The sequence below is a fragment of the Rhincodon typus genome, chromosome 21 (genome assembly GCF_021869965.1).
Source record: "Rhincodon typus isolate 14 chromosome 21, sRhiTyp1.1, whole genome shotgun sequence".
In the NCBI taxonomy this organism is placed as follows: domain Eukaryota; kingdom Metazoa; phylum Chordata; class Chondrichthyes; order Orectolobiformes; family Rhincodontidae; genus Rhincodon; species Rhincodon typus.
This window is the reverse complement of record NC_063352.1, coordinates 34236471-34251163: the sequence shown is the minus strand read 5'-3', so window position 1 is coordinate 34251163 and position 14693 is coordinate 34236471. Positions and strand designations below refer to the sequence as shown.

General features: G+C 41.0%; 1 protein-coding gene across 2 annotated transcripts in view; it reads left to right on the top strand.

The window, feature by feature from the left end:
• Positions 1-14693, top strand: part of LOC109930588 (ankyrin repeat and fibronectin type-III domain-containing protein 1-like) — a 745821-nt gene that overhangs the window by 493976 nt on the left and 237152 nt on the right. For both annotated transcript variants that reach the window (XM_048609794.1, XM_048609793.1), the window contains exon 5: positions 7275-7315. In XM_048609794.1, the coding sequence (XP_048465751.1) occupies positions 7275-7315 (41 nt within the window). The remainder of the gene's footprint in view (positions 1-7274; positions 7316-14693) is intronic.

The following is a 14693-nucleotide window of genomic DNA, read 5'->3' as shown; positions in this document are numbered from 1 at the left end:
ATATTTTGCTTCAGTATTCACCAGTGAGAGGGACCTTGACGTTTGTGAGGACAGCATCAAACAGGCAGATATGCTCGCACAGGTTGATGTTAGGAAGGAGGATGTGCTAGAAATTTTGAAAAACATGAGGATAGATAAGTCCCCTGGGCCAGACAGGATATACCCAAGGTTACTACGGGAAGCAAGGGAAGAGATTGCTGCCCCTTTGGCAATAATCTTTGCGTCCTCACTGTCCACTGGAGTAGTGCCAGAAGATTGGAGGGTGGCAAATGACATTCCCTTGTTCAAGAATGGGAATAGGTCTAATCCTGGAAATTACAGACTAGTCAGTCTTACTTCAGTGGTGGGCAAATTATTGGAGAGGATTCTGAGAGATAGTATTTATGATTATTTGGAAAAGCACAGTTTGATTAGAAATAGTCAGCAAGGCTTTGTGAGGGGCAGGTCATGCCTCACAAGCCTTATTGAATTCTTTGAGGATGTGACAAAACACATCAATGAAGGCAGAGCAGTGGATGTGGTGTATATGGATTTTAGCAAGGCATTTGATAAGGTTCCACATGGTAGGCTCATTCAGAAAGTAAGGAGGCATGGGATTCGGGGAAATTTGGCTGTCTGGATACAGAATTGGTTGTCCAATAGAAGACAGAGGGTGGTAGTAGATGGAAAGTATTCAGCCTGGAGCTTGGCGACCAGTGGTGTGCCGCAGGGATCTGTTCTGGGAAACCTGCTGTTTGTGATTTTTATAAATGACTTGGATGAAGAAGTGGAAGGGTGGGTTAGTAGGTTTGCCAATGACATGAAGGTTGGTGGAGTTGTGGACAGCGTGGAGGGCTGTTGTAGGTTGCAACGGGACATTGACAGGATGCAGAGCTGGGTAAAGAAGCGGCAGATGGAATTCAATCCAGAAAAGTCTGAAGTGATTCATTTTGGAAGGTTGAATTTGAATGCAGAATGCAGGGTTAATGGCAGGATTCTCAGCAGTGTGTAGGAACAAAGGGATCTTGGGGTCCACGTCCATAGATCCCTCAAAGTTGCCACCCAAGTTAATATGGTTGTAAAGAAGGCGTATGGTGTGTTGGCTTTCATTGGCAGGGGAATTGAGATTAAGAGCCGTGAGGTTATGCTGCAGCTCTATAAAACTCTGGTTAGACCACACTTGGAATATTGTGAGATAACAAGGTGTAGAGCTGGATGAACACAGCAGGCTAAGCAGCATCAGAGGAGCAGGAAAGCTGACGTTTCGGGTCTAGACCCTTCTTCACTTCTGGTCACCTCATTACAGGAAAGATGTGGAAGCTTTAGAGAGGATGCAGAGGAGATTTACCAGGATGCTGCCTGGACTGGAGGGCAGGTCTTATGAGGAAAGGTTGAGGGAGCGAGGGCTTTTTTCATTGGAGCGAAAGGATGAGAGGTGACTTGATAGAGGTTTACAAGATGATGAGAGGCATAGATAGAGTGGATAGTCAGAGACGTTTTCCCAGGGTGGAAATGACTATTATGAGGGGGCATAATTTTATGGTTATTGGAGGAAGGTATAGGGGAGATGTGAAAGGTAGATTCTTCATACGGAGAGTGGTGGGCGTGTGGAATGCGCTGCTGGCAGTGATAGTAGAGTCAGATGCTTTAGAGACTTTTAAGCAACTCTTGGATAGGTGCATGGAGGATTGTAAAATGTAGGGTATGCAGGGTAGATTGATCTTAGTTGGATAATAGGTTGGCACAACATCGTGGACCGAAGTGCCTGAACTGGGCTGTACTGTTAAATGTTCTATGTTCCATGTTCTTAAAGACACAGGAGCAGAATTAGGCCATTCAGCCCATCGAGTCTTCTCCACCATTCAATTCCCCATTCTCCTGCCTTCTCCCTGTAACACTCGAACCCCTTACCAATAAAGCACCTATCTATCTCTGTTGAAAATACACTCAATGACTTGGCCTCCACAGCTCTCTGAGGTGATGAGTTCTGCAGATTAACCACCCTCTTTGTGAAAAAATTCCTCCTTATCTCAGTTCTAAGGGTTCATCCCTTCATTCTGAGGCACTGCCCTCAGGTCCTAGTGGAAACATCTTCTCTATGTCCACTGCATCCAGGCCTCTCAATATTCTGTAAGTTTGAATCAGATCCACGACCCCATCCTTCTAAACTCCATTGAGTATAGATCCAGAGTCCTCATATGACAAGCTGTTCATCCTCTAGACTCCCTCCAATGCCAGCGCATCCTTCCCTAGGTGCAGGGTCCAGAACTGCTCTCAGTATTCCAAATGGTCAGACCATGACCTGTCCTCTTGACCTTGCTGCTCTAGTTAACTCCCTACGTTAAATATACATAGCTAAACATGCATTCAGCATAGGGTTACAAGTCACCCCCACAACATTAATGCTCTTTAAAGAGTCATCACTCAGCTTCCAGGATAGGATCTTATTACTTCTTGCTGATTCTTGCTGAGTTTATGGAGTGCTAGGTGTTAGAATTCATAAAGTTTGGTGAAATTTGCAAGGAATGTGGTGCTGGATGTTGAGACAACATTGGTTGCTACTGTAAGAGTTCTGAGCACACCACTTTATCTCAATTACAAGAGTTGTAGTTTCAGTGCTATATGTGCTGAAGCATCAAAGGGAGTTGGAGCAGAGATAGCAAAGAGGATAAGGAGAAGAAAGGGTTCTTAGTAGGAGGCCTCATCTACGTAGTATTTTGAGGGAGCCATGCTGACCAGATATCCTAAACTGATCTAGTCCCATTTGCCAGCATTTGGCCCATATCCCTCTAAACTCTTCCTGTTCATGTACCCATCCAGATACCTTTTAAATGTTGTAATTGTACCTGCCTCCACCACCTGCTCTAACAGCTCATTTCATACGTGCATTACCCTCTGCGAGAAAAGGTTGCCCCTTAGGTTCCTTTTATATATTTCCCCTCTCACCTTAAATGTATGCCCTCTAGTTTTGGACTCCCCTACCCTGAAGACCTTGGCTATTCACACTATCCATGCTCCTCATGATTTTATAAACTTTTGTAAGGTCATTCCTTAGTCTCTAATGCTGCAGGGAAAATACTCCCTGCCTTTTCAACCTCTCCCTATAGGTCAAACCTTGTAAATCTTTTCTGCATCTTTTCAAGTTTAACAGCATCTTTGCTATAGCAGGGAGACCAGAATTAAACACAGTATTCTAAAAGTCGCCTAACCAATGTTCTGCACAGCCAGAACATAACATCCTAGCTCCTATACTCAATGCACTAACCAATAAAGGCAAGTGTACCAAACACCTTCTTTGCTACCTTGTCTCCCTATGACTCTATCTTCAAGGAACTATGCACCTGCATCCCAAGCTTTCTTTGTTCAGCAACACTCCGTGGGATCTTACCATTAAGTGTATAAGCCCTGTCCTGATTTGCCTTTCCAAAATGCAACACCTCGCACTTATCTAAACTAAACTCCATCTGCCACTCCTTGGCCCATTGGCCCATCTGATTAAGGTCCCATTGTAGTCTGAGATAACCTCCCTCACTGACCACTACACCACCCATTTTGGTGTCATCTGCAAACTTACTAATCATTCGTTGTATATTCACGTCCAAATCATTTACTGGAAGTACCTATGATACACCAAAGAAATGGTCAAAGAACTCTGCCACCTCTGGGCAGCAGACATACAACCTTAAAGCTGGGTGCTGCCAATGGCTATGAAAAAGAACATAACACTGAATTTTATTTTAAATGCATCTTTCTGGCTGGAACAGGGAACGTAGCAAACAACTCTCAGTTTGCTGTCTATTATTACATACAGGAGGTGGCAGATGCTCTGTACACTCAGGAAGGGACCTCATTGTCTTCTAAACAGAGAGAAACAGGAACGTGCAGGTGACTTTACTGAAATAGAAGTCTTCATCATTGTGCAGGGTGCCGTGGACTACATGCTCATGAGTGATGATTAAATGTTTTTCACTCTGCATCCAGGTCCCCTGTGCTAGATTGCTGGCATTGATCCCTCTGGTTATCTGCTCCTTATGTTTTCTCAGTAATTGTCTAGAGGGCCTCCTAGCTTCTTGAATGAACTAAATCTCTTTGTTGCTGTCCACTTCTTGCATCAAGGCTTCTAGTGTGGTATCTGAAAGCCTGGGACAAGCTCTCTAGCTGGTTGCATAATTTCTTTTGTGTCTTGTAGGTGTTTCACCCTTAAAGCATTTTCAGCAGGCAGCCAAAATGCACTTTGTCTTTAAAAGCTACAAACTACCCTTAAGTATTAAAAGATAGCTTTAAATGCTAGATTAAGCTTGGATGCCCTGATGCAGTGCGCTGCCACCCACAGGGTTCACACTATGGTCATTATAATTAGCAGTTAACATGAAGTTTGCATACTTCCTGAACATTTTGAATGGATGTGGGGCAATCATGCGTCACAATAATCAAGTTTGATTTCAGAGCTATCCAGTTTAGTTTCTCAAAGTTAGAATATCAGTATTATTATATCAAATGATGTCTGTATGTACATCTTATAACAATCTATCATCTTTGACATGTTTGATACAATTGTATTGAAGAAGGCTTTCAACAGGAGTCTTTGTATTGTTGCAAACTTCTATTTCATATTTCATGTCTTTTAGCATATCATTTTTAGATTTAGAAATTAAAGTTTAACAGTAGAAATTGGAATAAATGCAACTGAAGCACCTTGAGGTCCAGTCCATTTTAAAGGTTATTGCTTTCCAAGGTTAAAGCCACTGACTAAGGTATTAAAATGCTGGGATTTAGTGATTGCCAGAATATGTAAAACAAATGTCAGTTTAGGACGTTACCATGTTTGTTTAACAGAATAAGAATAGAAGACAGAGCTATATAAATAGCAGGTTACTTAGCTGGAGAGGTGGTGTTTTCAAAGCTTGCAGTAATGGCAGTCCAGAGGGAGTTACAGCTGAATTAGCCACAAAGGAATCCCAAAAGGTCCACTAAAGGAATTTGGAGCAGACTGCAGTGTCGTTGTGATAGATGGAGCTTAGTAAAGTTCTGTGGTTTCAATTTATCTGAATGTGTATTTACTGGGAGACATTGGTTATGATTTGATTACTGGCAGTTAAAGAAGAGAAAGCCTGCAAGCCATCGATACTTTCAGTACAGCTGAGAGTGGACTACAAGAAGCTTATAAGCAATGTTTATAAGATTGGAGCTTGGAAAAGTAGAGTAGAATTGGTGAAGCTAGCTGTTTGATAAAATCTGAAACTGTGACCGTAATTAGATGCTTGGGAACAGTCCCAGGAATTCTGTGGAACTTAGTCATAGGAGGAGAGATTGAGCTACCAAAATGTTAGCAGTCATTGAGGCAGTCTGAGTCAGAGTGGTGTTTGAGGGAGTTCCAAAGTCAGATTTTTAAAGTGAAGAACTGGAATTCCTTGCAAAAGACACCAGGGTTTAATGGGATTTGGTAGTTGACCGAATCTTCCCAGACCTCAAATGGCGTGGGCATTGGTGGGGAAGTTTGGGGAATCACGTGAGATCAGCCTTGAAGAACTTTCCACCGTGGAGAGCTAAGACTTCAATTTTCCAACTAAGTGTTGAACAACAAGTTGAGCTTCTCACTAGTGAGAGGCGAGACGCCTGTTTGCTTGCATTAGCACACGTTAACATCCGAGACTCATCTGAAAGCAAAATACTGCAGATGTTGGTAATCTGAAACAAACAGAAAATGCTGGAGAAACTTAAAAGGTCTGGCATCATCCGTAAGATGTGCAAACTCATCGAAGAAAAGTCATATCAGACTGCAAAAGTTTCTCTCACCACAGATGTTACCAGACCTGCTGAGTTTCTTTAAAATTCACTGTGGTTTGTTTCATTATCTCACCACATTGATATACTGTTTCCTATTCTCCTACTTGCTGGATAGAAACTTGATGATGACAATTCCTGATATGAAACTCGGAGCAATAACCTGATGATTCCAGTGTGCCACTTGTTCCTCCAAACCTACATCAGTGTTCAGCATCACAAGACATACTCCATGGGCAGCGGCTGCATAAACCCACCATCTAGCAGGACCTCCATGGCCCTATTGGTCAAGCAGTATGTCACTTACCTTCTGCCAGACAGGTCTAAAGTAGGTAGTCAAAGCATTCTGGGCAACACTGAGCTTCCAGTACTTGATGGGCCTTAAAGGTGACATTGATGCCAGGAATCCCAGGAGGTTCCAATAACAGCCTCCGCCTGTGGTAGAATAGGATGAGTGAGGCACCATGCTGCCGTGGTGCAGAGGTCATGAGACCATTTTGGGAAAATAGAGTAAGAAAACTCTATCCGACTCACAGAGAAAAACCCTTCATGAAAGCTGCCAGTTTTTTTTATCTTCAGCCCAGTGTCACTAATATCAAGATGTCTTGATGAAGTCAGACATTTAAAGTGCAGACTGTGGGATGATCAACCGCAGTTTGTCTGTTTACTTATATTTACCTCATGTTAATCCTGAACGTTGACATCTAAGTTGTATATATTGTGTATATGCTTTAAGGTAACTAACTTGCCTCTTCAATATATCTATTTAGTCATTATTGCTTATGTTTGTTTTGTTCAAATATGTATACAAAGATTTTATGGTGTGTTTCAACACAAATCTAGAATTCTACCACTTATATTCTTACCCTTGGTTCTCACATGCATTGTATTCGTGAAATATTATGGTGTATCAAGCCAGATCATAACATATTCTCATACGGGGGATACTGACAGCATGGAGAATTGAAACAAGGAAATGCTATATAGGAACTAATGTCCTTGAGTTCATAATCAGATAAAGACACAGTTATCTTGTCATCACTATTAACCAAGGATAATGAATTAATATGATAGCCATAACTTGTCTGAATAGCTTAGCATGATAACCCATATCCAGTGAAATATGCTTTCTGTATATGGCAATACTACTAACATCAGCAACAATTGCAATTAGTTGCTGCTTAACTTATTTTTGTCCAAATTTAGAAAGTTGTATAATTATTAGAGTTTATGCTGTGAGAAGCTAGATCCTTAGGATGTTGTTTAGAAACATTGCTAATCTGTTTGCTAAAGATACTGATTCTGCTGTTGGGGTGGGCCTCATGTTTAAAAGTTGGGTGGGTAGAATGACCTGCAGATGTGAGTTCCCACCTGTACATAATTGGACTACCCTCCCCACGTATATATGCAAGTTTATCATGGACTGGGTGATGCCAGCAATCCTTAACATAAAATTGATCCAATGTGTGTCTTGTGTTCTGTGTGACAAGGGTTCTTCTTTTGTTTTTCAGAGTTTGGGGTCAGCAGACAAGAAAGATTCACTTCAAAAAAGGTAGGAAAATGCAAAAGAAATAATACCGACTGATCTTAACCTTTGAACAGACATGAAAATCCAGAGCTGTATATTTGTGATGGTTTCTCCATTTCACAGGATTTCTACACCTTTATGGGTTGTAGTGCAACATGAAATATTTTTGATTACATGGTTCTGTAGATACATACACAGTTCCGTGTAGTGTGTTGTGGTGCTGGACATCACTATGAATAGAGTTGATCACTAATTCTCATTTGGAAATAGACCACCTCGCAATCTGATCATGAAAATTGAACAGAAAATGTGTAGCTTTCAATTGTTTGTAAAGCTAAACTTATGCCTACTTGCATGACAGCATTCTTTACATGTGAAAATGACTCTACATATATTAGTTTCTTAAATGCCTTGTGCTGCATGATTTTAAATTGGAAATAATGTCCTACCATGAGGGATTTGGGTTGAGAAGAAGGATAGGTCAGGGGATTTATTTGACACAGGGTTTATGCAGTGTTTGACCCTCAACCTGTTTAAGAGGATGCCAGGTTACTGGTTGATATTTTCTTCTTCCTCAGATGATCCTAGATTGAGGCAGAGACGATGGGTATGGTTCAAAAATGAATTGAATATAAGTTTACAAAGAACATACAACGAAGTAGGGCAGAAGGTTGGGTAAATTGGTTGAGATGAAGAACCAGTAACAATATTGGCCTGATAGTCAGAATTACCTGTGTGCAAATATGCTAACTTTCAAAACCACTGGTTCCTTAAGACACAATGTTAAGCTCCCTATCCACCAAATTGTGCGTCAAAGTTGCTCCCTTACATGAGACTGTATTCCTTCATGCTGAAACTTTTTAAAAAATGTGTATCTATCCTTTTTGTCAATTGATGAAGGTCATCCTGGATAATTTGTTATTACTAGGATCACCTTTCACAATAGCATAAAATGTATGAGCTATGGAAAATGACCATAAACCAAAATGATTAATGTTACTTCCAGATTTATGCTAGGCAACTGGCTTAAAGTCAAGACAACCTAGAATCTTTCAACAAAAGCAATATTTTTGCCACAGGTAAACAGTCATAAAAATTAATATACATTCATATGAATGCGCAGATGTAAGTATTAAAATGGACTCACAAACTGTTGCATACACTGTGTTGGAAATAGCCCTTCAATGAAGTACTTGTTACATGTCCATGCTGCTGTTCTTCTGATGGGATAATGCTTAAATCCTGCTAATCTAGAGACTTAGGTAAACACTGAGATTCTTTGGAAGAAAAGCAAGTTCTCCCAGTGTATTTGCCAACATACCTGTGAGCCAGAGCACCAAAAATAAATTGACCCATCATTATCTCATCGCTGTTTTCAGAACGCTGTTGCTACAAAATAATTCCAAATTTTGTCAGTGCAAGAATTGCAATGGCATTTTATAATGAAATTGAGAGCTGAACCTTACCTTTCTTCATGCATGTTGGATCTACATTTTTTGAGTGTTTTCCATTGTGAGGCCGAGCAAAATTTCTTACATATCTAACTAAACTCACCTCATTACTTACTCCACTTCCTAGGTGACCCTGGCATTCAATTCCATCCCCATTTTACCATGCACTGTTCCTGGAACAACTCACCGCTCAGCAGATATCCACTTAAAGATCAGCAGCTCTTGTGTCTGCTCCACCTTTGGAAGGCCGCTATGCATCTGGACAAGCATTGACAGCTTGGCATTGCTGTTCACTAACAAGTTAATGGCACAGCAACCACAAAGCCACGCTGCTCATGCCACATGGTTGACACTCTCCCCCCCTCCCCCACCCCACAGCACCCTTGGGAGTCGCACAAGTAATGGGTTGTCTTTGGCCTCTTTTTAAGTCATTGATGCTAGTTGAGTATTATTGGAGCTCAATTTGCAAGACCTATAGAGTGGTGCAAATCATCTTTGCCCAGCATTGGACACTAAGTACAGTTACTCTACATGCATTGCAAATGGGCAATGAAATGATTGCAAATTAAATGTAGCTACATTTTTCAGTTGCCTGCTTCACGTATCTGCCCTAGTTTCCAGCAGCTGTGGATGCCGCTGCTTTTGCCCATCAAACTAACACCACCCACCCTGATGTCCCAGCCATTTTCCGGATGCTTTTTGCTTGTAGAGAACAGCAGGTCTTAGCAGGGAACGCAGTGTGCAATGGATACCATCACCATTGGACTCTTCCTGGTCACCAATAACTTCCTCCTAAGCCTCCATGTCCCCTTTTATCTTGCACTACCCAACAGCACATTTCCCTCCTCCATGTGGAGACTCACCCCATTGAATTTGAATCTATGACTTCCCTGTCCCCTGATCCCTGATGTTTCATCTTATTGATACCTATTCTGGTCCTCAACTCAATCCTGTGAAGGCTATCATGGTGGTCACTGCCAGTGGCCCCTTCTGTAGTCTACTGTAACCTCCGATGCTGTTCTGCCTAACTCCTCAAACACCTCAAGTTTCCCCCATGTCACAATTCTTGTCCACACCTCTACAAAAGCCTCTACTTTCTCTTGGCAGCCTTGACTCCTGACTCCCCCACCCCTTTTGGAAGAGATCCCACTGCTGTTCCTACAGAACCCCCACTGAACCCTCCTTAATGATCACAGACAGACTACCCCCACCAACCCCCCCCGCCCCAGACTGTACTAACCCTAGACTTCTGACCAACTTTAACAAGCAGCCCATGGACATGAGTGACCAGACCCCTGACTGCTGTGTTTGCAGCTCCCAAACTAACGATATGCAAATCCCTTGACTGCAAGTGTTGGCCCCCCAAGACTAACTGCTGTACACTCCTCACACTGTAGTCAGATAGATCCATTGACCTTAAACTGCCCAAGTGAATGACTGACCATGATCAAGCCCCTGGATTGTGTCCATCTTTGCCTATGACTGAGGAGTTCCGATATTCCTGACAGGTGATGCCCCTCCACTTGACTGGAAAGAGGGCTAGCCACCATTCAGTTTCCAAGAAGGTCATTTGGTTGAATAAACATATAGTGTGTTTGCTGTGCAGGCAGCTGGCATGTGCTGTAGGTATTAGATTAACGTCTCAATTTTCTGTTCATAAAGACCACATCTGGACAGATTCCCAATGAAAATCATGTCAAGTAGTCTGTCTGTAGATCTGCGAAAAGGAACACGTCAGTATGGCAATGCTGATAGCCTTTGGCTCAGGCTTAAGTGTCTTAGCACTAACAGGCATGGCAAGGCAAATTATGACAGAATGTAGAGAGACACTCGGAGAGCAAGTGGGCAGCCCCACAGATGCAGTCTGGTCCAATCCATAAACTGGTGCATGATCTTCTGCACAATGTGTCCTTGCAGAAGACTTTCAATAGCAGTTGCAAGTCCTTGCTTCTTAAGCATGCTGCAAATGGATCAGAGAGTTGCCATGATATCGTAAGGGTTTACAGATACTGGGTACGAATGTCCATGAACCAGCGGTGTGTAAAGCTGATGGCCATGGATTGTGCCCTGCTTTTGGTGCTGACCAACATGGAGACTGTTCACAGCCAGTGGTGAGCTGAAATTGCCATATAATTGTCTGACTTCTATGTTGAGAATTCTTGACATGTAGTTTATTTGGTGTGCTTGTTTAGATAGCTGAATATTAATAAGGTGAATTGTGGCATTAATTACTTTTAACAAGCTCCAGTCCCCCATAATTGGCAACTCCCACTCTGTAGTGTAAAACTCACTATGCTGCTTGGCAAATGCATAAAAGATGTTGCGAGTTACTCCCAACGTGTGATATGCCTTGTTAGATTTCTTGCCCATTTCTGCCACAATGGTGCACGTTATACAGGCCTTCCTATAAGATTCTACTTTGAGTGTCTGCAAATTGTTCAGAAATGCTTTGGAATTTATTGACTTAAAAGGTTTCAAATAATGTTTCTTCTATTCATCGTGGGATGTGGGTATTGCTGACCATGCCAGCATTTATGCCTGATTGACCTGGAGACAGTGATGGTGAGATGTCTTCTTGAACCACAGCAGGCCTTGGAGTATAGTGACACAAGCAGTTCTCTCAGGAAGGGAGTTCCAGAATTTTGACCTTGCAACAGTGAAGGAAGGTAATACAGTTCCAAGTCAGGCTGGTATGTGGCTTAGAGGGAATCTTGCAGGTGGTGGTATTCCCAAGTATCTGCTGCCGTTATCCATCTCGTTTGTTGCAGTTGAGGGTTTGGAATTTGCTGATAAAAGAGGCTTTGTGAGTTGTTATAGCAAATAAATGATAAATCAACACCAGCACTATTATATTAATTTGGACTCTGGGCATTGATGTCCTTAGATTTCCGGAAGGCATTTGAAAAGGTGCCACATTAAAGATTATTGCAGAAAAAAAGAACTTCATGATATAGGGAATGGCAAATTGGAATAGACAGAAGATTGGCTGGCTAATAGAAAGCAGTTAGTACACACAAATGATTGTTTTTCAGTTTGGCGAGATGTAAAGAAGTGGTGTGTCAGAGGGATCAGTGCTGGGATCTCAATGGTTTACAATTTATATAAAAGACAGGACAAGAAGGTACAGTTGTCAACTTTGTTGATGTCACATAGGTAACGAAGGTAAGTTGTGAAGAGGATATAAATGACTACAAAATATATAGGTTGGATAAGTAGAAAGAGATCTGACAAATGGAGTATAATGTGGAAAAATTTGAAATTGCCCATTTTGGCAGGAAGAATGAAGATGTATATTTTCTAAATGTTGAGAGATGCAGAGCTCTGAGATCTAGAGGGACATGGGCATCCTAGTATATGAAACACAAAAGACTTGAATGCAGGTCTAGCAAATAATTATGAAAGCAAATAGAATATTCTCATTTACTGCAGGGGAATTGAATACAAAACTAGGCAGGTTATGCTTCAGGTATAGAGTATTGCTGAGACGACATTGGGAGTATTGTGTACAGTATTAGACACCTTATTTAATGAAAGATGTAAATGCTTTGAAAGCAGTTCAAAGAAATATTACCTGATTAATACCTGGAGTAGGGGGAGTTTTGAGGAAAGGTCGGACAGGCCAGACTTGTATCTGTTGGAATTTGGAAGACTAAGAGGTGACTTGATTGAAACAAATAAGATCCTGAGGGGTCTTGACAGGTTTGATGTGGAGAGTGTATTTCCTCTTATAGAAGAATCAAGAATTAGGGGGTCACTGTTTAAAAATATGTGGTCACCCATTTAAAACAGATGAGGCATTTTTTTCTCATAGAATTGAGAATCTATAGATTACTCTTCTGGAAAAGGTGGTGGAAGCAGAACTCTTGAATATCTTTAAGGTAAAGGTGGATAGATTCTTGTTATACCAGGGATTGAAAGGTTATCAGCGGTAGGAGTAATCTGCATTTGCGATTACAGTCAGAATAGCGTACTACTGTTCATATGATGCAATTTTGTGCAAACCTCAGTATGATTTTAATTCTTCTTTTGCTGGGTTCAGCTTTTTTCCTTGTTAGGTGCCCTTCTGTCTTCTGCTCTATCCAAGAAGGTGAAAAAGTGGATTGTTTAATCATGTATTTGTCATTTTGCCTGATCTTGAACAAAAAGCAACTTAGTTCCAGGATAAAGCAGCCAGTACCCCATTCATCACCTTCAGCATTCACTGGCTTCATCACCGACTCACAGTGGTAGCAGTCTCTACTGTATAAGCAATACATTGCAGCAATTCATGAAGGTTCCTTTGAGAACACCTTCCAAACCCCACAATCTTTACTACATTGACGGATCAGAGCAGCAGATACTTGGGAACACCATGACCTGCAAATTTACCTCCAAGCCACACCCCTTCCTGACTTGGATCTATATCTCCGACCCTTTGCTGTTGCTTGGTCAAAATCCTAGAACTCTCTTTCTGTGAGCACTGTGGATATTGCTGTACCACACCCCAAGGACTGCAGAAATTCAATAAAATGGCTCACCACCATTTCAAGGGCAATTAGGGTTGTGCAATAAATGCTGACTATGCCAACAGTGCCACATCCTATGAGTGAATAAAAAAATCATATTTTCTTTGACCTCTTCATTACTTTCATCAGAATCAAGCTAAATTTATCAATGTAATAAATTCTCAAAATGTACCACAGGGCAGTCTACCCTCTTAGCCATTTAATAAAAGTCGAAGGTGATTAAGAAGGTAGAGTTTTTTTTTAGAATGAGGGATGCTCCAAGTAAACACCTCAATCTCAGACTGTGGCAGATATTCACAACTGCAGGATTAATGTATGTTTGATGTATCCTGTTGTGGCGGTATGAACTAATTATTCTTAATAGCAAGCTGACTAAGCTCTCAGGAGCCTGGATAAGTAGAGGTCTGTGATTGTTGATTGTGGGGTCTCTAGAGAGGACTGAGTTGAAAGGTCAAAGATCCCAGGTTTGAATCCTGGTCTGTACTCTGTTAGCTGATACACCCATCCAAAAAAAGCTCAAGTTTCTCCTGTATATTTGGTACCTGCTGCGCAGAACAACACATAATTAGTTCTATGTCAAGAACAGACAGATCATTGTTTCACTAATGGAATGCATTCAAAGCACTTGTACTCTAATTATATTTCTCCTGTTTGTAAGGTAGAATGAAAACCTGCAGCTTCCAAACTTCTTGACGCCTAAAAATTTTGTGCCTGACAATTCAACATACCACTGCATAGAATAAAAACACATTTATCTTTCTCTCTTACTAATTTGATTCAAGAAAACAGAATAAATGAGGATGTCTGGATTTGACTCTCCTTACTGAATAACTTTAATTAAAGAGCTTGTAGATTGTCCTCTTTTAAAAAGACAGTTAATAAGAAAGAGACAACTCCTTCCCTTTCCCAGTGGAATTATTGGAGCTACATCATTATAATCCAATGTTTTATAGATTTCTTCCTGGTTGTGTGTTGCATAACACCTTCACAGTATGCTTTGAATTGATATGAGCAAGCTTGGCATTTGATTAAATTATTTTGGATTTTGTACAATGTCTTCCATGCAGTCTTCAGGATCCTGTGAGACCTTTTTTAATTTTGTCAGGAATAATTGAAAAAGCAAGTAGTGTATTTTTTCAGTGAAGACAATTCTGCAGCCATGAGTAGAGGTGGGTGCCATATAGCTAAGTGTTATTGTAAGGTATTTTAGCTGATAATAGCATTTGTCTTATTGCCCCAACTCTTTTAGTATATCCAAAAAAATGAATGGGCATGGAAAAATTTAAGATGGAACATTATTAAGATGCTATGTAGTAACCCAGCTTAAAGGTTTTATCGAAATATGGTTATTTTCAAGAACACATAATTTTTGAGACAAACTTGTGGATTAAACTTTGAGATAGAAAGGTGAAGACAAAAACATTTGGACACTAAAACAACATACAT